General features: G+C 45.6%; 1 protein-coding gene across 1 annotated transcript in view; it reads left to right on the top strand.

Moving 5' to 3' along the window:
* LOC129345372 (alpha-2-macroglobulin-like protein 1) overlaps positions 1 to 20962 on the top strand; it is a 90176-nt gene extending 69214 nt beyond the window's left edge. The window contains exons 28-37 of the mRNA XM_055002497.1: positions 423 to 497; positions 3632 to 3794; positions 6672 to 6811; positions 10576 to 10791; positions 12841 to 12962; positions 13415 to 13505; positions 15462 to 15530; positions 16141 to 16243; positions 19893 to 19934; positions 20866 to 20962. Coding sequence (XP_054858472.1) covers positions 423 to 497; positions 3632 to 3794; positions 6672 to 6811; positions 10576 to 10791; positions 12841 to 12962; positions 13415 to 13505; positions 15462 to 15530; positions 16141 to 16243; positions 19893 to 19934; positions 20866 to 20891 — 1047 coding nt within the window. The 3' untranslated portion in view covers positions 20892 to 20962. The remainder of the gene's footprint in view (positions 1 to 422; positions 498 to 3631; positions 3795 to 6671; positions 6812 to 10575; positions 10792 to 12840; positions 12963 to 13414; positions 13506 to 15461; positions 15531 to 16140; positions 16244 to 19892; positions 19935 to 20865) is intronic.
* Positions 20963 to 25391: the final 4429 nt, after the last annotated feature.

Raw genomic sequence — 25391 nt, 5'->3', positions numbered from 1 at the left:
CTCTGTCTGGAGATCAGGGGGCGGGGCCACCAGCCATGTGACCATTTTTTCCGAGGGCAACCCACTGAGTTCCACCACCTCTTTTCCCAGAAAAAAAGCCCTGGTCTAGAGAATCACGCCTTTTCTTCAACGTATGATTAACTCTTGCTGGCCACTTCCAGACCTAACGACTAAACTGGGTGTGCACTTGGTCAACTATAGTGTGTCTTTCTTTACAATCTGGTATTCTGTACCGCCTTAGTTTTCATTACAGCACTTGTGAAAATGGTGGCTGAAATCAGGTTGGCGGCCTGAGGAACCTTTATTGCCTGTTCAAGTGGGGGACATGTATTGACTCTGGTGTGGAGAAATGTCTTTTGAACAGGGAGGGAATGAGCTCTCACGTCTTGGCTTCTCCTCTGAGCCTCCCCTTACATCCGCAGGGTGGTGTGGACGATGATTTCTCCCTGACAGCTTATGTGACGGCTGCACTCCTCGAGCTCCACCTGCAGCACAACGTGAGTTCTTTTGTTCCTCTGACTTTTCCAAAGGGTTCTGGAAGCTGCCCATCATCCAGGGATCTAGGGAGAGCCAATTTGGTGTAGTGGTTAAGAGCAGCAGGACTCTAATCTGAAGAACTGGGTTTGATTCCTTACTCCTCCACTTGAAGCCAGCTGGGGGTGACCTTGGGTCAGTCACAGCTCTTTCAGAACTCTCTCAGCCCCACCCACCTCACCGGGTGATTGGCATGAGGATAATAATAACACACTTTGTAAACCACTCTGAGTGGGTGTTAAGTTGTCCTAAACGGCAGTATATAAATCAAACATTAATGTTAAACATACTTCCAGGATCCGAGAGCAATTTAGTTGGATATGTACATGGATTTGTGTCTCTTACAATTCTGCTGCCCACAATTAGAACTCCTGGAAGAGAGAAGTGGGCTAGAGAGAAGAGACCACAAGGGGAAAGCAGACCTTTAAAATACTGAGCTCAATTTTAAAAATTATTTTGTAATAATCCAGGAAAACCTGCATAGATTTAGGAAATTCACATATATATCTATTCCTTCCAAAATATTTCTTCATGGTGGAAAAATACTATATTGGAAAGCACTCTAAATAAATCAGATTCTCTGGTGGAAAGAAGCGAAATCCCTCTGATCTGAACCCCAGTTATCTGAATTTGTGCCATCACAGTAATGCTGTGCTGATAGTGTAATAGTGTATTTTGAACTAGTAATCTGCATTTTTGGATTATTCCCACTGAGAAAAAAATGTGGCGAGAGTTTCTGTATGCATTGTAATAACCACTAGTAAAATAGGCTGACTTTAGTATCCTTATTACTGATCTAATTTTTTGCATCAGGAAAATAAGGTAATTTTTAATCTTATCAATAAAAAAGTATTTTTTTAAAAAGAGAACTCATATATATTAGTATGTCTTTTTAAAACCATCTTAGATTGGGTTATTTTATTTCATTACTATTTTTTAGTTTTAATTTTAGGTTGCTATTGTAGTGATTTTTATTATTATTATTAATAGCTGGGAAAGTATAGAATAAGAAGGGTAGGGTTAGGGGAAGGAAATACATATTGGTTCATTCAAATACATTGCACCATTCAATCAAAAATGTTTTCTTATTGTCTTTTTATAGTCCATCGCTGAGCTAATTGTTACAGCTTTTCCATTTATTTTTGCACTGTCCATAAAGGTCATCAGCTTATCCGGGAATTAAGTTTCTTGAAAGCCCTTTTAAATCCAATTATAGAAGGGGTCCCAAATGTCATCATATGTCATATTATCTCTATCTTTCAGTAAACTGGATAACTTATCCATTTCCACTGTGTTGAGTATTCTTTCAATCAAATTATCTTGTGTTGGGACATCTGTCATTTTCCAGAATTTCGCATACAAAATTCTAGCTGTAGTAATTATATTCAAAATCAAATGTTTTTATTCAAAAAAGTTCAGGATTCAGTGGTATAGAGATTTTGAGAATCTGTTGGATCATTCTGTGAATAATTTTCCAAAATTCCCTCGCTTTTTTACAAGTCCATCACATATGATAATAAGTACCCACCTTAGTTTCACACTTCCAACATTTATTTGACCCATTTGGAGACATTTTGGCTATTCTGATAGGAGTCAAATGCCATCTATAAAACATTTTATAAATGAAGCAGAATTTAAAGAAGCAGAATTTGTCATCTTTAAATTTTCTTTCCACATTTGGGACCATTGCTCCAGATCAATTGTATGTTCCACATTTTCTGCTATTGTTTATTCATTGTCTATAGTAGTTTGTTTAAATTGTAATGCCAGCTTGAGGAAAATAAGGTGAAAATATCCTATATCTAATGCTGGACCAGGACTTGTGGATCATTAAATTCACTCCCTGGGGTCAGGTACAGAGGAGGGAGATGTTTGTTCCACCCTAGACAGCCCACAAGCTTTGCACCACCATCCCATTAATTTAACATAAGAGGAAAAGATTACGATCTCATGATGCTTTGTCATGAGATCTCAGCTGACATTTTGAAGAAGCAAAAGGGAGGGGAAGCAGCCCCTGCAGTGGGAGCCAGGCTGCCCAAGCCTCTGCCAAGTGGCCACCACCATGTGAGGCGGGCTGGTGAAGGAGGAGGTATGCTGCACATGGGCAGGCAGAGGGAGGAGCGCAGCAGGTCCTGAAGTCACCACATGCGCCAGGCAGGAAATGGTGATGCAGGTTTAGCAGGCAGGGAGGAGCAGAAGCTACAGGTGGGTGGAGTGAAAGCCCAAGTTGGCAGGCTGGTGAAGGCACTGCAGGTAGGAAGTGTGCCTGTGGAAAACAGCAAACCAGAGAATCTCAGTATCCAACCGAGCAAGCAGTAATGCCAAGGCAGCAGCCAGACCTGGCAATGGCGCATAGCAAGCAAGTAACCCTGACACAGACAGACACACACAGCAATGCTGCCTGCCTCCCCTCCCCTCCTGTTGCCTGGTAAGCCTGAAAAAGAGGGGAGGGACAAAGTGCTGCAGCCTTTGAAATGTGATTTCTGGATATTTCCAAATATATTTGGATATGCTAGATATTATCTGGATGTACCCAAATAATTCCAAATAGTTTTTCAGGAATGTACTCGGCATTCCTCAGGCGAATCACACACCCCTAACATGAAGCAGATTCATGAAACATCTGGAACGGCACCACTCCAGCCTGCAAGGGAAAGAAGGAATGCAAAAACGTCTGTGCACAGAAATGTAGCGAGTCAGGGAGAAGGCAAGGCTAGGGCTCCTTGACAATTCATTTCTTATGTGCAGATTTTTATTTTTTGTATGCAGGACCTTTCAGTCCTATGAGTCCTGTAGCCGGAAGTGTCACATATCACCCTCCAGACATCCACGTCTTTTGCTGCTTGTTAGAATGAGGCCACAGTGACCAATTAATTCCTTTGAGCTAGTTTCTCTTGGCCTGGGCAGCCAAACGAATATGAGAAGACAACAAAGCGGAATCCCTTTATGTTGTAGCGACTCCCTCTTCTCCATTGAGAAGAGGGAAGTGTCTGGAGAATGGAGAGGATTTGCACTAACAGACCTTATTGGGTCACCATCCCACTCATTTCTCTAGTTGTATACACTTTACATCCTAACAGAATCTTTTTTATTCAAGGGCACCATGGTGGAAGATGCTTTAGCTTGTCTTAAGAGGAACTTAAGTTTTGTGAATGCTACCTACCCCAAAGCCTTGTCGGCGTATACCTTCACATTGGCAGGGGATATGGAGACGCGGCAACAGCTCCTGACAGACTTAAAGGAACATTCTGATGAATACGGTATGAGGGATGTTTTTTTTAATTGAAACATATTTTCCAATACAAATTCCAACTTTATACCAAGAAGATAATAAACATATACATCGTATAGAAGAATTGTTGATATATTAACATACGTAAGTCAGAGTGGATTAAGCAATTATATAACATAGACAAACTAGATGTACTGATTTAAGAGCGATGTGGACCCTGAAAAAATTTAGTATGGTATTAATTAGTATGAGGGATAGTTTCATTCACTAGCCGTTTAATTCTATTTTGCCCGGCTGCCTGTCAATGACGGAGGAGGGCCACACCAAGGCATAATGAAGATGAAAGGACAATTGGTGCAAAGGAAAGGAATTTTTAATCATCGCACAGCCCCTACGCATTTAGCAGACTCCACTAAAGTGTACATATGGGAACGGAACTAGAAAGAATCTGGAAGATTCTTCCTGAAGAAGCTGCACGCAAAACACATAGGGGTTGTACAATACTTAAAGATTCCTTTCCTCTGCCTCCATTGTCTCTTCATCTTTGTTCAGCCTGCCTTTCAGTCGAGTTTTTGCCCCATTCAGAATATCAGCTTTTCCCACTGAGGATGCTGGACTGAATTCTGAATGCATGGCTCACTGCTTATGCTCCTAAAAAATATGGCTGCTCAGAGATGCCCTTTTTCTTCTCCATAGTATTCCCGGAGTTAGGGCCAGTGGAGAACACGCAGCAGCCTTCTGTACCTCTGAGGGCTGCCGAGAAAAGAGTTACTTTTCTGAATCATAAGCAGGGCTTTTTTTCAGCTGGGATGTGGTGGAACGGAGTTCTGGCACCTCTTGAAAATGGTCACATGGCCGGTGGCCCCGCCCCCTGATCTCCAGGCAGAGGGGAGTTGAGATTGCTCTCTGCACTGCTGGAGCGGAGGGCAATCTCAACTCCCCTCTGTCTGGAGATCAGGGGGCGGGGCCACCGGCCATGTGACCATTTTTGCCAAGGGCAATTTAAACTTTAAACAACTCCCCCCTTGTTCCAGCTGACCCAAAGTGATGTCATTGCGCAGTCCCGGAAACGTGTGTGCACTTTGCGCATGTGGTACCAGGAGCACCACTTCCCGCCAGAAGTTGCCCCCTGTGCTGGCAACCCACTGAGTTCCACCACCTCTTTTCCCAGAAAAAAAACCCCCGATCCGAAGAAATTAGAATTGTCCCTCCTGTTGCAATGAAAGCTTCTCATTGGGCCCAGAGAATCCAAGAGAGTACTAGGACCTTCACGCTTTCCATTTTAGGACGTCAGTTCCTCCTTGGATTGGAGCAGGGCCTTTCAAGTGATGGCACTGAAAATACATGCAGCCATTATGTGTGTTGAAATTGACACATGTATAGGATGAGCGAGGGCCATTGCACCGGTTGTGCCCCCTGCCTATGTGTGATCTCTGCCTCATGAGCACAAAGTCTGTGTTCACCAGGATTCCTGACCATGGAGCTTACGCTTCCTTCATGCACAGACGCTGTGCTCAAGAGCTGGGGATTGCACATAGGTTGGAGGCTGGGCCTGCGTGCTCTGACATGCTGCCTCTCTGGCTGCGTTGTTTCTGCTGTACAGAATACCATGTGGTAGGGCCCATGAGTCCTTCATTCTATTCAGTCTTAGAGAACTCTGAAATATTTGCATTTCTTGCGGGGGAGAAAGCTAGTTTTCTCTGCTGCCATGAGGGTTTTGGTTTGTGGCTGCCTTATTTAGGCTCAGTCTTGTTGACGTATCTGGGGATTGTCTTCCAGAGAAGTTATTTATATATAAAAAAGTTAAAAAATACAATCCTTAGGGAGTGATCTGGGATGTTAAATGTAACCTGTTATGTTCTCTTGGGCTTGCATTGGTGGCTTCCCTGTCACAGGCTGGATCACTATTCTATTGATCTGTTTTGGTGATATGATTGCCTCTTCCCATCTTATTTCAGCAGTTAAATCCTCCTCACCAACTCAGATGCTTAAATATGGTGCTCTTTTAAGCTGCTGGCTAAGATGATACAGCCCCTTGTGGGAATGCTAAGACAGGAGTCTGGTGAAAGAAAAGCTTCCTTGACTCCAATATCCTTGGCTTGCCCCCAGGAGGAGAGTACCAGAGGATGTTTGATTTTCCTTGTGGTATGTTGTAAACAGGGCTCTTGAGCCAACTGGTCATTAATAGCACCCCGTCAAGGGCTTGCTTGCCTGCACAAGCTCCCTGTATGGACCAGCAGTAGGATTCTCACCTTTCAGGCGGGAGCAATAAACCCATCGTTGCATTGTTTAGGAGAAACTTGAATCCAGGTTTGGTGTTCTGTCTAGAGCAGCTCCTTGGTTTTCCATGCAGAAATCCAGACTGCATTACTTCTTGCTCTTTTCTCTCTTAGGACCAGGGCCTTTTTTTCTGGGAAAAGAGATGGTGGAACCCAGGACCACACAATGACGTCACTTTGGGTCAGCTGGAACAAGGAGGGAGTTTTTAAAAGTTTAAATCACCCTCCGTGAAAATGGTCACATGGCTGATGGCCCCGCCCCCTGATCTCCAGACAGAGGCCGAGTTTAGCTCAGCGGTGCGGAGGGCCATCTCAACTCCCCTCTGTCTGGAGATCAGGGGGCGGGGCCACTGGCCATGTGACCATTTTCAAGAGGTGCCGGAACCCCGTTCCCCCACGTTCCAGCTGCAAAAAAGCCCTGCTTAGGACACAGCATATCTATTGCTTTGAGAAAAGGTGCCGTGCTTGTGGCACTTACTGGTATTAAGAAATAGTAAATGGCTTGGAAGTACCTCGTGTTTCTGCTCCAAGAACGATCTCAGATTATTAATACACTGTGTCCTCAGTGGGACATAAAGCTACTCTGTATGGACTTAAATCCCATTCCTCTCTTTCTTCCTTGTCAGAGGCCGAGACAGCAGCTTACGTGCTACTGGCTTTAATCTCCAAACCAGAAGTGTCTGCAGAAGACATCAAAGAAGCCTTCCAGGTTGTCCGCACCCTCATCAAGCAACAGAACCCTTATGGGGGATTCTACTCCACACAGGTAGCTGACCAGGCCTTTTTTCTGGGCAAAGGGAGCGATGGAGAAGGGAAATGGCTGTAATTCCTTTAAAGCATCTTTTGGTGTTTGGATGTGCGGTGGACCAAGAGATACAGTGGCAATTGGAGGCCTGGTGCTCTAGCACTCCCTGTCGATATGGTGACTGGGAATCTCTCTACATCAGACACCTCGCTGCATGTTCGTCAAGTGTAGGGGGATGCAATGTTAGCCGGGAAGCATAGTTTTAAAAGACAGAGCTGTCGAAGATCACTCCTCAGAGGATTAATTTCATCTTCGCCTCCCTGAAGGCTCTGTCAATTTCACCTCTCTGTCTCTGTCTCTTAAAATGACCCTTCCCAGCTAAAATTGCATCTCCCAACAACATGTTCTTCACATGTCAGATGTCTCATGTAGAGAGAGTCTGAAAGGGACTGGTGAAGAAATTCTTAGTGTGGAGATTTAAAAAAACAGACCAAGTAAAGCAAAACTCTGGATGAAATGAATGTAGAATATGATGCAAGTGCCCCTCTCAGAAAGTTACGCAAAGACATGGGTTATGTCTCAAACACCGCATTCAATCTCAGCTTATCTACTTACATCACCTGAGACTCAAGGCAAATTACACAGCGTGAGACAATTTAAATCAACAGGTATGGGTTATCCAATAAACAATAAAAGAGAAGTTTGGATTGTTTATAAACCCTAATATGTGTATTCTAATCTGAAACATACGGCACAGGGGATTTGGAGGGGGCGGTGTATGGCAATGTGCTTTAGTGGCAGAATTTAGAAGTAGAAGGGCATGCATCATTTCATTTGCGTTCTTCTCCGTGTTGTGCTAACCTGCAATCTATTCTGCCTTAATTTTTACAAAGAATATGGAACCTGTGGTGTTGGGTATTCTTATCCAAATGGGCTTTACATTCCTAGTACCTATTATAGTAAAAATAATGGCTTGGCTCTTAAGGAGCCATGAAGCAGGTGCTCCTCCGACTGCATGGCTTTCGCATTGGCAGAGAAGGGGAGGGCCATTTTTCCTGATTCTCCCTCCTGTTGCAGGATTCCAATTTACCCCCCACCCTATTCCTTCCGGTCCCTCGACCCAAAGGAGTATGTCAGGAGGTAAAGCAGCTGCAGCAAGGAGGAGGAGGTGAAGAAGTTGCCTTCCTCTGGCATGACTCACGTTGGTCTGCTTCAAAACTGTGCAATTGTCTTCATCACAAAATCCTAAAATTGCTATGTAAATTTGACACTTTCCTGCACTGCCTGACATGCAACTGCCTGAGAGATTAATTGCCCCTCGTTCCCCTGTTACTCAGGGCTTTTTTTCTGGGAAAAGAGGTGGTGGAACTCAGTGGGTTGCCCTTGGAGAAAATGGTCACATGGCTGGTGGCCCCGCCCCCTGATCTCCAGACAGAGGAGAGTTTAGATGGCCCTCCGCGCCCGCAATCTCAACTCCTCTCTGTCTGGAGATCAGGGGGCGGGGCCACCAGCCATGTGACCATTTTCAAGAGGTTCCGGAACTCGGTTCCACCATGTTCCAGCTGAAAAAAAGCCCTGCTTACACTACTTCCAATTTTGCAGAATTGTGGAATGTGCTGCTGAGGGTTGGTTATGAACTTTTGCTACCAGTTTAATTTTACACTGTCTATTTAATTGTTATATTGTACACCGTATTGTATTTTAAACTGGTTGTGATCCACTCTGAGCCTGCATGCAGGGAGAGTGGACAATAAGTCGAATTGTTGTTGTTGTTGTTCATAATAACAGCAACGGCAACAATAACAGCAACAATAACAACAACAACAATACTGGTAGTATGCTTGCCTAGGTGTTATTTCCTAGTGATTTAAAGCCAGGCCTGGAAGCTTCCATAGGGATGCACTCACGTTCTCTGGGTCTGTACAATGATTATTTGGATTTGTATTGTATTTGAGATTGGGCATGGACCTTGGGCTTGTATGTTTCCTTACCTACTCCCTTTGGAAGTTAGATGATGGAATTGAATCTTGACTTATGTGGTTACCCCACTTGAATCTAGAAAATGGGGGGTCCATGTTTTAGCAGACATTCCAGCCTAGAACTGTTCCACATCAATATGCATGGGATGGGGGTGCATATTTGCATGTTCTACCATGCCAAAATGTCCGTGCATGTGTGCTTTCTGCTGGCTGCTTGTCTTACACGAGCATGAAGACTTTAGCTTGGGCTGAGCACTTATACAGAGTCTTCCATGTGCATTTTGGAGAAGGGAATGCCACAGGAGGGCTCTACCAGTAGCATTTGATTTGAGCAGCATTTGTGTTCCCGGCTGTTCCTAGAGAAGGTGAGCCCTGCCTCTGACGTGCCTAGAATCCTCCAGACAGGAGTGTTGCACACTCTACACTTCAAATTTCGGGCCCAAAACTCCAGCTGGTTTAGCATGTGGAAAACCAGGGCAGGACCTGGGCACAATGCCAAGAGTGTGTTCTACCAGTTATGTTGCCTATCTCCAGGGTCAGTCCACAGCAGCTGGTTTGGACCTTGGCAGCCCCTGGTGGCTTGGGTCCAAAGCACATGCTGAGCTGCCTCCACCCACTTCATCCAAGAAGTCACTGCAGCTGTTGCTGTTTAAACAGCTCTTGGGGCCCCCTGGCTGGCTTGCTGTCCCTTCGTTTCTCTCTGAGGGGTGCTGATGATGCGTCTTAGCTAGTCTGGGAGAGGGTCAGTTCCCAGCTCCTGCCCCTGTGCAAGCACCTGTGTGTTTTGCACCCAGCAGCTCAGCTCCTTCCTCTGACTTGGGATCGGTTCAGTGTTCTTGAAGGCCAAAATCCCAGGAAGGACTGGCTCTGAGAGTCTCTCTACATGAAACATTTGCATGTGAAGAACATGTGTCGGAAGATGCAATGTTAGCTGGGAAGGATAGTTTAAAAAGACAGAGCTGGTGGCAGGGCAAAGGCTTTGCTCTGCACTGGAGCTGTGTGAAGGGGCTGTGAATTGCCAGAAGGGAAACTTCTGCCCATTATAACCCCTCCAGGTCCAAGCCTGGCTCTGGAAGACAGCTCCAGCCCATTTCACTTCCTCGCTGCCCTCTGGTGGCAATCCTAAGCAGTTGTAGACTGGAGAGGTGAAATTGACAGAGTCTTTGGGAGATGACGATGAAATTAACAAACCCTCTGAGGAGCAATCAGGAGCCAGCTCTGTCTTTTTAAACTGAGGTTCCCTGACGTGAACGCTTGCTACCTTTCTGCTGCTTCCTTTACAAGTGGATAATTCTTTCAGGTTCCTGCTTGGACTGGGTTTAGATGATCCTGAGATGAGAAAACAGGGTTGCACTTATCTGTTGTTCATTGACATCTTCTGTGCAGGCACACACTGGGATTGCACAGAAGATGGATAATGAACTGATATTTAGGATGCAGGAGGAGAGGTCTGGGTTGACCTTTAGAAGGAACTTCCTATCACTACAGTGCTTTGACAAGGCAACTAGTTACTGGGTGGGTCGGGGTCCTTGAATCAAGATCGAACAACTGGCTGTTGGGAATGCTCTAGCGTTGGATTTCCTTCCTTGAGCAAGGGGTTGGACTAGATGCCCTCTCAGACACCGCCCTGTGCTGCGATGATGTAGCCTCTTTCTGGGCTGATTGCACTGGGGGAGGGGAAATGAAGGTTAATGCCGCATATTGCCCTGAACTTTCTAAATCTGTTGATTTGTCTCACGGCTTCCAAGTGGAGACCACCTCCCATGCACACCCACCCATCTGAAGCCACTCTTTTCTGCTCCACAGGACACGGTGGTAAGCCTGCAGGCTTTGTCCCGGTACGCAGCCTTAACCTATAAAGCGATCGAAGACGTCAAGGTGCTGGTGAAGTCCACCACAGGTTTCCAGCATGAATTCCACGTGGACAAGGGGAACCAGCTGGTGCTGCAGGAGGCGCCTCTCCCTGAGGTCCCTGGGCAGTACACAGTGGAGGTATCAGGGAGTGGCTGTGCGTACGTGCAGGTGAGCCAGGGGGGTTCTGGGGGGCATTCTCCAAAGGGGCAAACAGGCCTGCTCCTTGATCTGCTGGGAGGGGGAGGCGAAGAGCGGCAGTCAGTTGCAAAGGCGGGAGCTGCAGCAAGCCCTCTTGACGTTACCACCTGTGAGGGGACGATGCTGTTGAGAAGAAGAATGGGGAATCAGCACACATGCTGCAGACCCCCACCTAAGTGATGCCCCCCCCCAAATTAACATGCTGCAGCAGAATGAGTGGAAAATCCGGCCTCCGCACATAATTAGCTTATGAACATTCTTACAGGATGTTAGCAAGGACCATGCCAGGTGGAGTCAGGCAGTTACTTGCAAAGCTAGTAGGTGGTAGCCTGGATAGTAGCAAGGCTAACACATAAGCTTAGCAATTGCCCCATGACTCCCTATGAAGTGCTGATCACTATTCTCTGTGGTAGAAAGCTCCTGACCTGTGGAACAGCCTGCTTGAGAAGATCAAAAGAGCCTCCACTCTCCTAGCTTTCTGAAAACAATGCAAAACCAAATTGTCCAAAAAGGCTTTTTACTCAGATACGAGGGCTGTATTGTAGGGAGGGGGGGGGTCTCAGATGATCTGCTAATGAGTTAGGGACTTTATTCACCACTATGCTGCCTTACATATTATCTCTTGCTTTAAATATGTACTACTGTATATTACCTGTGCTTTATGTTGTCTAATGTCAGTCCTAGAACTGATTATGTTCTGTTTCAGCAATTCTTCAACTCTTTATTGGATCCTTGCTAATGCTATGTCTTTGTAAACTTGTATTTATTTATCCTATGACATTGTTTATGGAAATGTTCTTGACACTGATTGTTCTAATCTCATACTATATAATCCGCCTTGAGTCTCAGTGAGAAAGGCGGACTATGGCCATTTCCACATGGCTTACCTGTATGCGGCACGTCCCGGTAAATCGCGCAAAAACCGCGGAAGATTGTGTTTCCTCACGCGAGATTTGCGCAACGTCGCGTGACATCACGCAAATCTCATGCAAGGAAATGCGATCTTCCGCGTTTTTTGCACGATTTACCGGGACATGCCGCATACAGGTAAGCCGTGTGGAAACGGCCTATAAATGACATAAACAAACAAATATACTACAGTGTGCCCTTAAAAGAAGGCCAAACTAGATGTTATATCTGCCACGAGTCCAATCGGAGTCCCATGACTTGTTTTATAGATATATACGGCATCGAGAACTAACCTTCCCAAGCACTCTAGGGCCTAGCTCAGGAATGTGGTGCCAGAGGGAGTCCCACTTGGCAGGTTTCATGTGATTTCATTAGCCGTAGTCTAACGAAATCTGATACACCAAGAAACACAGAGAGGGCCCTGTTCAGAACGAAGCTGCCGTGACGGAACATAGGGGGAGAAGCAGTCCTGTAGACATGGTGGACCAAGGCTCTGAAGAACTTTGTATGTGATAGCCAATTCCTTGAATTGCGCCTGGTAACTGATAGGTAGCCAGTGAAGTCACTGTCGAAGGGGAGTAATACCTATGCTCCTCCTAACTCCGGATAACTGAACTGCAGCATTCTGCAGCGGCGCAGAGGGCAATCTAAACTCCCCTATATCTCGAGATCCGGGGGCAGGGCCACCGACCATGTGACCATTTTCACCGAAGGCAATTTAAACTTTTAACCCCACCCCTTGTTCCAGCTGACCCAAAGTGACGTCATTGTGTGGTCCTGAGTTCCACCACTGAGTTCCACCACCTCTTTTTCCAGAGAAAAAGCCCTGATGGCATCCAATTCCATAGCTACAAATGAGTTCTCTTAAAGGTTTTATGTCAAGGTTGAATAACATAGGATAAGATTGTGCCCAATTGAACCCCACAAGTTAGTTCTCACTCAGGAGAGTTTGCTAAAGTAAGGAAGATCTGTGTAGTGTGTCCATGGAAGCCACATTTCTCCAAGGGAAGACCCCAACTATAAAGCTGGATATGGCACGCCACTAGCCCAATATTATTGCCTACCACTCAGCTGGAATTGGGGCTTCACCCCATTTCTTCTCCCAACTAGAGTACACTTCGCTATAACCACCCACCTGAGAAGACCGACGCTTTTGCTTTGATTGTGGAGACATCCCCCAAAGAATGCAACCGGACTTCCAGGAAATATTTTGATATCCACCTACAAGTGAGGTATGGTATTTTCCTTTGGCTGCTTCCTGAGCTGGGGTTGCCTGCCCCCAAGTGGTAGCTGGAGATCTCCCGGAATTACAACTGATCTCCAGGCAACAGAGACCAGTTTCCCTGGAGAAAATGGCTGCTCTGAAAGGTGAACTCTACGGCATCATACCCCACTGAGGCCCCTCCCCTCCTCAAACTCTGCCCTCTCCAGGCTCCACCCCCACCCCCAAATCTTCAGGAATTTCCAAACCTGGACCTGGCAATCCTATGGACCTGAGCCTGTGGAGCACCCCTAGAGGGGAGGAGATGGGAAAACTCTGCAGGCACCAAGCCCTGCTCCACCCCTTCTCCCTCTCAACGGCAATTCCCTGGGGCCACCGAGGAAAGTTCACCATGAAGTTGTATCTTTACCAGAGTTCAACAACTGCCCTCGCTATTGAAACTTGTTTTGCATCTTCCCGTAGCTACACAGGGGAACGAGAATCGAGCAACATGGCCTTGATAGAAGTGAACTTGGTCTCGGGATTCATCCCTGTGAAGAAGTCGGTGAATAGGGTGAGGAAGTCTTGAATGCCACCTTTGCCACAACTGTTAATTGCATGGCAAGCAGCCTCATGTCTTTTGCACGTACCGTGAAATGCATTTTTATTTGTTTAAAATATTTATAACTCACCTTATCCTCTTAGACTCTAACCTATGGTTAGATACGTCCAAGTTTATCCCAAGAATAAAATGGATAAGGATTGCTGATGACCAATCATCGGTCACATGTTAATTTATCCCCCTTCTTCCCAAAGCAGCTAACATCATTCTCCTCACCTGCCTTTTATCCTCACAACAGCCCTGTGAGGTAGGCTAGGCTCAGAGGGCCCAAGGTCACCCAGCAAGTTTCCATAGCAGAGTGGGGATTCAAACCCGGGCCTCCCAGATCTGATGCTTTAATCACTACACCACATCGTTCCCCTTCCTCCCAAGAGCTCAGGGTTGCTTAAATTGTGTCCCCCTCCACAACAGCCCTGAGAGGTAGGTCAGCCTGAGAAAGACTGACTGGGCCAAGTGAGGATTTGAATTCAAGTCTTTCAAGTCCTAGCCTGCCATTCTGATCACTAGCTTTCTGATCACGCTAGCTTTCAGGCAGCTTCAGGCATGGGGTGTGAGACCTTTCCAAGCACAATGCCCCTGACCCCATCTGCTTGCTCCCTTATGTGGCTCCCTCCCAGAAGGGCACCCTCAGAGGTCTCTTACCTGGGAGACCACCTGACAGAATAGTTGCTTCCCAGCACAGAATGGGAGGGAACATCTCTAGTAGACCAGCAACTATGGTCTCTCTGTGAGGGGAAAACTCTCCCTGGAGTTCACTGCTGTAGCACAGTGGTTAAGTGGTATGGCTGCAAATCAGTACTCTGCTGGTTCGAATCCCACTACTGCCATGAGCTCGGAAGGTAGCCTTGGGTCAGCCACTCCTCTCAGCCCCAGCTCCCTGGCTGTATTGTGGAGATAATAATTACTTGTTCACTGCTCTGGGTGAGGCACAAATCTGTCTAGAAGAGTGGTATATAAGCGCAGTTATCATCATCATCATCATGATAATGACACCTTGAACACAGTACACCAGACATAACAGTTGCGGAAAATCGAACAGTTTGGATAATAGACATTGCAATTCTGGGGGATGCCAGAGTTGAAGAAAATGTACAAGAAAAAATGATTAAATATAGAAATCTGGCAATAGAAACCACCCAACTATGGATGAAGAATGCAACAGTAGTCCCCATTGTCACCGGGGCACTGGGAGCTATTTCGAAAAATTGTGCAACTTATATGGAAAAACTGCAGCTTTCTGACATAACACCTACAGAACTGCAAAAGACAGCGTTACTTGGAACAGCGTACATATTACACCAATACCTGGCTGATACCTAGGTCTCTGATGGAAACTTGTATCAGCCCAGCAAGGCCAATCAGTGATAACATGCGGTCTTTATTTATTATTTATTGTGTTGCATGGAATTTTAATAATAATAATAATAATAATAATAATAATAATAATAATAATAGTGGAAGCACCTCTAAACTACCAGTCTTACATTTACCAAGGTGTAAAGCCCATTAGAATGTAGACCTCTATTTTTGGTTGCTTGCTTAGAACTATGCCGACTTCCTGGTTTTTACAAATTTTGATAGATATTAGGAAATTATGTTTTTAAACTGTATATATTCATATGTTCCATGTTCAAATGGTTGTAAAATGTGCACTTAAATTTCTATGGTAAATGTACTGGCTAAGTGCTGTAATAAAGATTCAATCAATCATTTACCAAGGTAGACAACAATTGGCGATTAAAGGAGGAAAACATTTATTATGAGACCCACTCAGAATAAACTGTTGCACACTTCAAGTAATGGTGCATGCGCCCGTAGATGTGAGGGGCAAGGGAGGGGGGCAGTGGCAGCTTAAGGAGGCACCCCTTAGGTGGTTTCTTAGCTGTGTCCTTTTTTCTGTTTTGACAGCTTGAAGGGAAACTTGGAGTAAAGAAGGTGGAATTTGATCCTGACAAAATAAGCCTCTACCTGGATCAGGTGAGAACTGTGCATGTTTTTGTCAGCTTGACAAGATACAAGGAGGTAATCAAGGCAGCGCAGGGAGGGTTTTCCTTCCAGCCAACCGTCTGTCAGGGGCAAATGGAAGAGAATATGCCCTCTGCCACTTTGGGGCACCTTTGCCACTTTGTCGTCCTTTTCATTTTGTCTGTTTTTATGGCTGGTAGTCCCCGTTTCTGTGTTTCTTTTTTGGCATCGTCTTACCATTTTGAGCTATGCCCCTCCATGCAATCAATGCAAAAAGAATGTTTAAAATAGCATAAGATTAACAAAAAATCAATTTCTTTCTGGACTTGTCTTTAGATATTTAGAACCCTTTTAAGATGTGTAGATTTATCCCTATTGTTGTCATGTTTTTATTTCTATTGCATGCAAGGCTTATTTTAACTTGTTTCTCCTTCTCCTCTTTTTAAATAAAAAATGTAAAAAATTAAAAATCCCAAGGAAAGTTCAGTTGAGGAAACAGAGAATTGATTTGCAGACAGGAAAAGCCAGCTGTTGTTTCAAACAAAATTCAGCAGCGTTCTTTATGTTACGGTAGTTGCCTGACTTCGGAGCAAGACCTTTCCCCTCTTCTGTTTCTTTCTAGCTGGATAAGACTGTGCGGCACTACCATTTCTCTGTGGAACAGGAAGTGGAAGTGATAGACCTGAAGCCGGCAACAGTGAAGGTTTATGATTACTACCACCCAGGTTAGCAAAACTGGAGAGGGAAGGGCCCAAGGTTATCCAGCAACATCATGATAGGGTGGTGGGTTCAAGGCTGAGTCCCATAAATATAACTGTTCTGGCTCTTCTACTGCTCCCATGTTTATTTCTCAAACTGGGTCTTCTCCTGCATTGAAGCAATGGGCCGGTGTGGTAAGCTTAGGATAATGAGCCCATAATAAAGCCCACAATGAGATTGCCATTTTTTCCTTACTCGTGGTTTGCTGAGATGGTTATTTGCATTTTTTTAAATTTAAATTTTATATAATTAAAAACAATCTTAAAAAAACTACAGTTATGCAGTAGAAAAGAGCAAAAGTTCAGTAGCATCTATAAGACTAACCAAATTTGTGGTAGGATATGAGCTTTTGTGAGTCACAGCTCACTTCTTCAGATAGCCCTCAAATACATAGTGAACTGTGACTCATGAAAGCTCATTCCCGACCACAAATTTTGTTAGACTTAGAGGTGCTACTGGTCTCTTGCTCTTTCCTACTGCTACAGACAGCCTAACACAGCTACCCATCTTGATCTACAATAAAACAACCCAAAACAACTAATCATACAAAAACATACATAATACAGAACAAACAACAACAAAACTAAACTAAAAGGTATCTGATTTTCTCCAAAACACATATTCGTACCATGTCAAATCTACACTTTCTCTAAGAAATTATTAACAGCCCTTTTTTTCTTATGTCTTTCCATTATTAATGGAAGTGCAGCTGAACTTTATTTCAGGGCAAGGTTGTCAGACAGGAGGGCAGTGGTTGAGGAAATGGAGAGGCCGTGATGCCGGCTGTGGCATCACATCACTTCCAGTAAAAAAACAACAACCGGTTTTACCATAGAGTTTCTGGCAATTCCTATAGCAAACAGTGCCACTTCCAGATTTTTACTGGATGTGACATAAATCTACAGCTGACTCTGTGGTTTTAAAAATTATTTTCTTCAACCGCCATTGAATGGTGGTGGGCAATAGCAGCAAAGGACAAAGGTCCATCACCACTAGGGCTCATTTTGAGGGGGAATGCACAGGAACGCAGTTCTGGCAGTTCCCCAAAGAGGTCACATGTCTCTCAGCCATTTTGGGTCCGTTTCGGCCTGGATTGGGGCCAAAATGGCCTGGATCAGGCCTCTGATGGGTGGTGGATCATTCTCCCGCTCATCAGCTGCCCGATCCTGACCATTTTGGGCCCCTTTTCGGCCATTTTCAGCCACTTTTTGCCATTTTGGGCCCAATTTCGGCCCTGAATGACCAGGATTGGGCCCAAAACAGCCAGAAAAGGTGATGTCAGGGGGTGTGGCATATGCAAATCAGTTATACTAATAACACTTCCGGTGATGGCAAGAGGCGTGGCATATGCTAATGAGCAGGGACAGATCTAGGGTTGCTGGAGCCTGGGGCAATCCTAGTCCAACCTCATGCACGCGCACAGCATGCGCACGCTCCCGGCGCGGCATGATGACAATTTGTTGATATCATCACGCAGGGTGATGGAAGCAGCGTGCGGGGCTGGGAAGCCTCCTGCGCCATTTGCCTCCCCGCAGGCGAATGCCGTGTGCGGCCTCACAGCCCCCTGCTTTGCCTTTGCCTGCCCCACAGGACAGGGTGCAGCCAACTTGCTGTGCACCCCCTGCCCTGCAGGGCAGGCAAAAGGCAGTGCGGGGGGCTGCGAGGCCTCCCACGCCATGTGCCTGCCCCGCAAGACGGGGGGCGACCGGCTGCCCCCTCTTCTGCGGGACAGGCGAATTGCATGGGCGGCCGCGCTGCCCTTTGCCTGCCCTGCAGGACAGGGGGTGCACGGCAAGCCAGCCACCCCCTGTCCCGTGGGGCAGGTGAAAGGCAGCGCGGGGGGCTGCGAGGCTGCCCACGCTGCTGCCCGTGTGCTCTGGCAGGTGGCAGCTGCTCCCGGCGCCCCCTCCCTGGCAGCGCCGAGGGCAGACTACCCCCCTGCCCCCCTCTCAATCCAGCCCTGCTAATGAGTTATGCTAATGAGTTCCTCCAGCTCTTTTTCTACGAAATGACCCCTTCAGAAGGCACGAGGACAGCTTCTGCCCCAGATGTTGTTTCTTTTGGTAGCATGTTGTTTATTTATTTTATTTAGACCCTTTTTATGCCACCTCTCCATTCAAATAAGGCAGAAAGCAGAAGGCAGAAAACATAAAAACATTTCCTGGGACAACTTTCCTTCCACTGGTAGTACTTTGCTAGGATTAAGTTTCAGTTTTGATAGCCCTCATGCATTTGAAAACTGACCCCTGGCACCTGGAGGCAGGAGCTATTGAAATCTGATGACACATGAATACATTTGGACACGTGGTCTGGACAGGAGCAACAAGCACAGGAAAGCAGAAACTGCATGTCTCGGACATGATGGACGCATGTCCCAATTAGACATGGGTACGAACAGCAATATGAACAAAAAAACCCACGAACAGCCCGTTCGTCTGTTTGCGAACAAGCCGTTTGTGAGTCCCCACTCCAAACAAACAGGTGGTTGTCACAAGCCTCGTTAGTTGCGTTCGGCAGCCGTTTGTCAAGCCAGACAGTCTGGCACCTTTCAATCAATTCCCCTGGCAGCGGCAGGGACTGAACTCCATCTGAACTCCTTCTGGCTTTCCTTCTGGCTTCCACCCTTCAGCTTCCAGCAGACAGTCCAGTTTTTGCCACTCAGAAGAGAAATAGTCAGCAAAGGGGGGGATGAACCCATGGATCATACCTTTCCCAGGGTGCAATCTCTCTGAAATTTGGGGAGTCTTCAGAGGACACTGAGCCCTATGTCCCCTGCCAATTTGGTGGGTATTGGGCATTGGGAAGGTCAGTTTTGTAACCCCTCAAAGTAGCTTCCAACAGGCAGTACAGTTTTTGCCACTGTGAACAGAAAATGACAGCAAAGGGGCCGGCGCTGGCTTTCCCAGTGCGAGAGGGATAGAGAGAATCTATCCATCCTGCTGGTACCGGGAAGGAGCAGCCCCGTGGTGCCGGCTCTGCCCGCTGTCAGAGGGACGAGGAGATACTCCCCTGGTCCCTCTGACAGCAGGCAGAAGTGGCCCCGCAGCATCGGCTCTGCCCACTGTCAGAGGGACAGAGAGAATCTCTCCGTCCCTCTCGCACCCAGCAGCAGCAGCCCGGTGGCACTGGGATGGGGATGGGGGATGGGGGTTGTGGGGTGTTTAAAGGGCCCTGCCCCTTGCATGTGGTAGGAAAGGGCCCTTTAAATATCAGCTGGCAGGTGGCAAGGGGGAATCCCCCCTCTGCCACCTGCCAGCTGATAGTTTAAAGGGATCTTTCAAGGGCTACGAACACAAACACCGAACATGTTCGTTAAGGGGACATGTTCGCTTCTGTTCGTTGTTCGTTGTTCGTGGATGGCAACGAACAGGGTGTTTGTAATTTTTTCCCTGTTCGTGCCCATGTCTAGTCCCAATCTAGTGCATGATCTTTATTTTGATTTTAACTGTGTACAACATGCAGTCTTAGGTCTGATCTTTTGTTCACCTGTTCTGTGAAATCAGCCCTAAAATGTTCCTGGTGACTCCCCCCCCCAGGAGACAGGTGGGGCTGTCCATGCTAGTGTTGACTCTTCCCCATTACCTGACAGTCCTTTCTTCTCTCTGTCTCCCACAGAGGACTATGCTGAGGCTGAGTACAAGGCACCCTGCAGCACAGGTAGGGTTGAGCTGGGGAGAACAATCTGTGAATCAAAGGGGTGGGGTTGGAGGGAGGGTTTGGGTGAGCCACTCCTATCTGGTCAACAAATAGCAAAGCCACACTTTCATGGCAGTCACTTTTGGGTGGGACACACCCAACTGGGTGTGGATTTTTAAAAACCCATCTTCTATGTTCAAGTTTCTACCTTGCCCAGCCACAGCCCATGAACAATGAATTATTATTAATTTAATTTGTTAGATTTCTAACCCGCCCTCTCTGCAAACAGGCTCAGTGCAGGTAACAATACTGTTAGACTACAATAACAATAAATACAGTATAAAATTAATAATACAATACAAAGTACTAAACACAATTTAAAACCATAAAACCATATCCAACAGCAGCAAAGATATTAAAACTATACACTTCTTCAGCAATCGAAAGAGTAGGGCAGGCAGGTCATAGATGTTTCAGATAATCAGCAGAGCAAGGCCACAGCAGAGGGGCCAACCAGGGAGCCCATCCAGACCTCAACCACTGCCATAGGCCTGGTGGAACACCTCCGTCTTGCTAGCTGGCGGAACTGTAGTAAGTCCTGTAGTGTCCTGGTGTCGATGGAGAGATTGCTTGAACAAGTTGCTGGAAATAGGTCTCTCTGATACGGATTGCCATCTGGTCAAGTTGCAGCGAATTTAGAGAATTTCTCACATATGTCCACCATTTTGTGGACATTTGAGGTAGGAAGAAGAAAACCTTATGATGTACACAGGGATTCCAGCTGCTCTGGCACCACAAGAGCTGCCACTGAGCATCCATTAGGGTCCTTCACATAGATACATTCTGTGCTCTGGTCACAAGGCAGCCTTGTATATACCACAGAGATAGGATGAATTGGGTTCAATGCCTGTGTTATCCATTCATAGTTTTTAACTTTTATTTCTTTCCACAGAAAGCACCAAACAAGACAGCCACTAAAATTTTTACTTTTGGATCTGAAACACCCAGTGTGAATATTGAACTTGCTCAATAAAAAATACTGTATTGTGTATTTAAGACTGTTTCTTTATAAAACGGCAAAACTGTTGCCCTGGAAAGAACTCAATTCAAACCAGAAGGGCAAAGGACAGATTTAATGAAACCCGCTTGAAATGACTGACGGGGAACAGAGAGGCCGTCAGGAAAACGGGCAGAACCTGAACATTCCACTTTGGAATAGTTTTGGTGCTTGGAGTTTCTTCCATTTGAACTCGGCCCAGTTTCCATTTTGATTACTGGAATCCATGTTGGATTCTGGACGTTTCACCTTTGGGGATGAGTGAATGAGAATCTGGTATAACGCCCACCCAGGCTCCAGATCTGTGGCATATTAACAAAACTTCAAGAGCTGCTTTGAGCAGGTTTTAAATGAGACGCCAAGGCCCTACAAAGTGGTGTGAGCAAGTTCTTTTTGCTCTTCCTAGTCACCTTTAAAAAGGGGTGCCAACCTCCAGGTGGGGTCTGGTGATCTCCTAGAATTACAACTGATCTCCGGACTACAGAGATCAGCTCCCCTGGGAAAAATAGCCACTTTTGGACTCTGTGGCATTATGCCCTGTTGAGGTCCCTCTCCTCCCCTAAGCCCACCATGCCAAGCTATACCATGCCAAGCTATTTGTTGAAGCCATCTGAGTTCTGTGGGGTTGAAGGGCAGGGCATAAGGGAACCTAAGGCTCCAGAGCATGAGTAGCCAAACTTTTATGAGTGCCCGGAGCTGGCATCGTGGCACAGCTTGGATGGAGTCAGTGTCAGCTGCCCACCAGCCTCCCCGGAGTCCTCAGCAACATTCACCCGATGTCAAGACGGTGCAACAACACTGGTGACCACCAGGTTGCCGTGGGGAGGAGCAGCAGTAGCATGGAAGAGCCACCAGAAGGGCCATTGCTGGGATGAGTGGCAGCCCAAGGCACCACCCTTGCTGGCAGGACATGGCCAGGACACGCTACTGGCCCCTAGGCAGTGCCAGAGATGCAGGCAGGTTTGCACTGCCCAGGCGCAACATCACTCTCAGGGGTGGGGCTTGCTTCCAATGCCAGCAGGAAAGCCACAGTGGCTTCCAACCCAGTCTGTGCTCCAGATGCCCTTGGGACAGTTCCCTGAATTCATTGCCGTCAGCATTTACAGGACCCTGTGCAGGGTCTGTAAGGTGGGCAGAATCTGTGCTTTCATCTGGGAACTTTCTCAAGGCAACATCCCATCCCTCCCCTTTCCAGGATAGTAACATGCTCATGAATCACTCTGCACTGTCTCTAAAGAACGCTTTGATCCTGATTTTTCAAAAGAAGGAAAATACAAGGCAACTCATAATACAAAATCTGTTCATTTTTGTGCCAAGTGATACCCCTTTGAACTCATTTGGTGGGTGCAATTAACAGCAGGGATCGAGCGGCAACGATCACCAGCCAGGTCGCCTGTCTTCCTGCTGCAAAAGGAGGAGAGAGCAGGAAGAAAGCAAGCGTGTGAGGCTAGGGCTGCCCCACTTGTAGCTTGGCCCTCTGAGAGCACAGCTGGCTGGGACCTCGAATGTGCTAAATCAGATGCAGATGGGATGAAGCAGAAATGGGGTGCGGCACAAAATTTATCAGGCTTTGCAGATTGCATCATCTGCATCTCACCATCAGCCATACAGCAAAGGATCAGCAAGAGGAGGAAAAGCTCAAGGATGGGGTGTGGCTGGCAGGCCCTGAATACAGGGAGTGTTTCACAAGGCTCTCAAGGAAACAGCCACCAGCACCATGCAGGCTCATTCTCCAACTCCTTTTAAATAAGAATTCCTGCTTGGTTGGTTGGTTGGTTGGTTGGTTGGTTGGTTGGTTGGTTGGTTGATTGATTGATTGATTGATTGATTGATTGATTGATTGATTGATTGATTTTTAGCTCACCCTTTTAGCTGAGACTCATGGATTACAAAATATAAAAATAAATTCAAACAAACAGCAAAGGCCTCCAATAAACAGGCAATAAAACTGTCATTAGTTGCAATGTATCAGTTGTATGCATAACATGATGCGTGCATGTGTCTAGAACAGTTACAAAACGGATCTTGGTATGAACTTTATACCTGCAAGAAGGTCAGGTTAACAGACGGAGACTGGGATGAAGTTCAGTGACCAGAAACCGCTAAGTATCAGGGAAAGAGATACTAGCTTTCAAGAGACACCCCATGTTTGGATTTTCAAAATGTTTTCACAGCCCCTGCCAAAGGCTCTTATGGAAACTTCGCATTAATGAGTTGAAGGCAGGTCATCTTATGAATTAGGAACCTATTAAAGACAAGGAATGTAGGAGAGAAATGCATTGAGCATTTCTAAACCAGAGCCAAGTAAAAAGTGGGATCCCCCAAACAACCTACAGGGGACATTCTATTTAAATTAGCCTTAAAAAATGAGGAAGGTGATTTTGCAGATGAGGATGAGCGCAAAAGTGGGATAACATCCCAAGCAGAAAGAGAACGTTCAGAAGGATTTCCCCCAAATGGGTGAAGGTGCAACAAAAAACAGTTGGGATTCAGCAGGTGCAAAAGGAGATACTGCACTACAACCGAGTCCTAATCACAGATATTCTGAAGGGGTATAAATTTATTACCGCTTCCTACAAAACAAATAATAATAATAATAGAAACCACCTTATTATGAATGTAGAATATAACAGTAGTCCCCATTGTCATCGGGGCACTGGGAACTATTTCAAAATTTTTTGCAACGTATATGGAAAAACTGCAGCTTTCTGACATAACACCTACAGAATTGCAAAAGACAGCATTACTGACAAAGAGAACTTGATTCTCGAAAGCTTATGCTACAATAAAATTGGTTAGTTTTAAAGGTGCTACTGGACTCTTTTTGACTTGGAACAGCGTACATATTATACCAATACCTGGCTGATACTTAGGTCTCTGATGGAAACTTGTATCAGCTCAGCAAGGCTAATCAATGATAACATGTGATCTTTATTTATTATTGATTGTGTTGTGTGAAATTTGAATAATAATAATAACAATAATAATAAATAGATCTATATACCACCTTTCAAGACAACACCCACTCAGAGTAGTTTACAAAGTGTGTTGTTATTATCCCAAGAACAGACACCCTGTGAGTAGGTGGGACTCAGAGAGAGCTCCGAGAAGCTGTGACTAACCCAAGGTCACCCAGCTGGCTTCAAGCAGAGGAGTGGGGAATCAAACTGGTTCTCCAGATTAGAGTCCTGCCACTCTTAATCACTACACCAAACTGACTCTCAGTTATGTTTGATCTGAGGTGAAAACAGAAGTCCACTGGTACCATAAAGGCTACCAATGTTTATTCCAGCATGAGCACATGCCGCATTATTTTCATGACTTACTTAGAGCAACGTTTCCTCAGCTCCTGTCCATTAATGCCTGTCTTGCACTTAAGATTTACTGATGACATTTTCATCATCTGGATGCATGAGAAGGAATCTCTTGAGAGATTCCTCCGGGACATTAAAATTTTTCACCCCAATCACGATCTTAGCATGGATCAGTCCGCACAACAGGTACATTTCCTAGATGCTATTGTGAAACTTTGCAATGGACACATAAGCAACACATAAGGACTATTGAAAATCCACTTACCACCAAACACATTTGCATGCTTCCAGCTACCACCCAGAACATATAAAACAATCCCTGGTCTACAATAATCAATCTATATGCAGAACATACTGTAGAAAAAGACTTAGATTAAAGTGGAGTGAAAATTTTCACAATTTGAGATATGCAGATGACACTATATAACTAGCAAAAAATAGTAAACACTTGGAATGACTCCTGGTAAAAGTTAAAGAAGAAAGTGACAAAGCAGAATTACAGCTGAACATTAAGAAGACAAGAGCAATGACTACTGAGGAATTACACAACTTTAAGGCTGACAATGAAGAAATTGAAATTGTTAAAGATTTTCTTTTCCTTGGCTGAATCATAAACTATAACCAAGAAATCAGAAGGAAATTGAGACTTGGAAGGCAGCCATGAAGGAATTAGAAAAGATCCTTTTCTCATTCTATGATATCCCCCATTACTGTGTTTGGATGTGAAAGTTGGACAGTGAAGAAATGACAGGAAGAGAATCGATTAATTTGAAACGTGGTGCTAGAGGAGAGTTTTACAGATACCAAGGATGGCCAAAAAGACAAATAAGTGGGTTCTAGATTAAATTAAGCCTGAATGCTCCCTAGAAGCTAAAATGACTAAATTGAAGCTGGAAGATTTGAGTCCAGTAGCACCTTAAAGACCAACAAGATTTTCAGAGTGTCAATAGACGAACCCCTTCTGACCTGGTTTAAATCAAGACTTGGAATTCCTCACTCATTATAATTTCTAATAGCTTAACAGGACCCACTTTTTAAAAACTTTAATTTGCTCTTCTTAACATGTATTACACTATAACCCTTTGTAAACTTGTATTTATTTACCCT

The sequence above is a fragment of the Eublepharis macularius genome, chromosome 18, assembly GCF_028583425.1.
Source record: "Eublepharis macularius isolate TG4126 chromosome 18, MPM_Emac_v1.0, whole genome shotgun sequence".
NCBI classification, from domain to species: domain Eukaryota; kingdom Metazoa; phylum Chordata; class Lepidosauria; order Squamata; family Eublepharidae; genus Eublepharis; species Eublepharis macularius.
The sequence above is the reverse complement of the archived record's forward strand: the minus strand, read 5'-3'. Positions and strand labels throughout refer to the sequence as shown.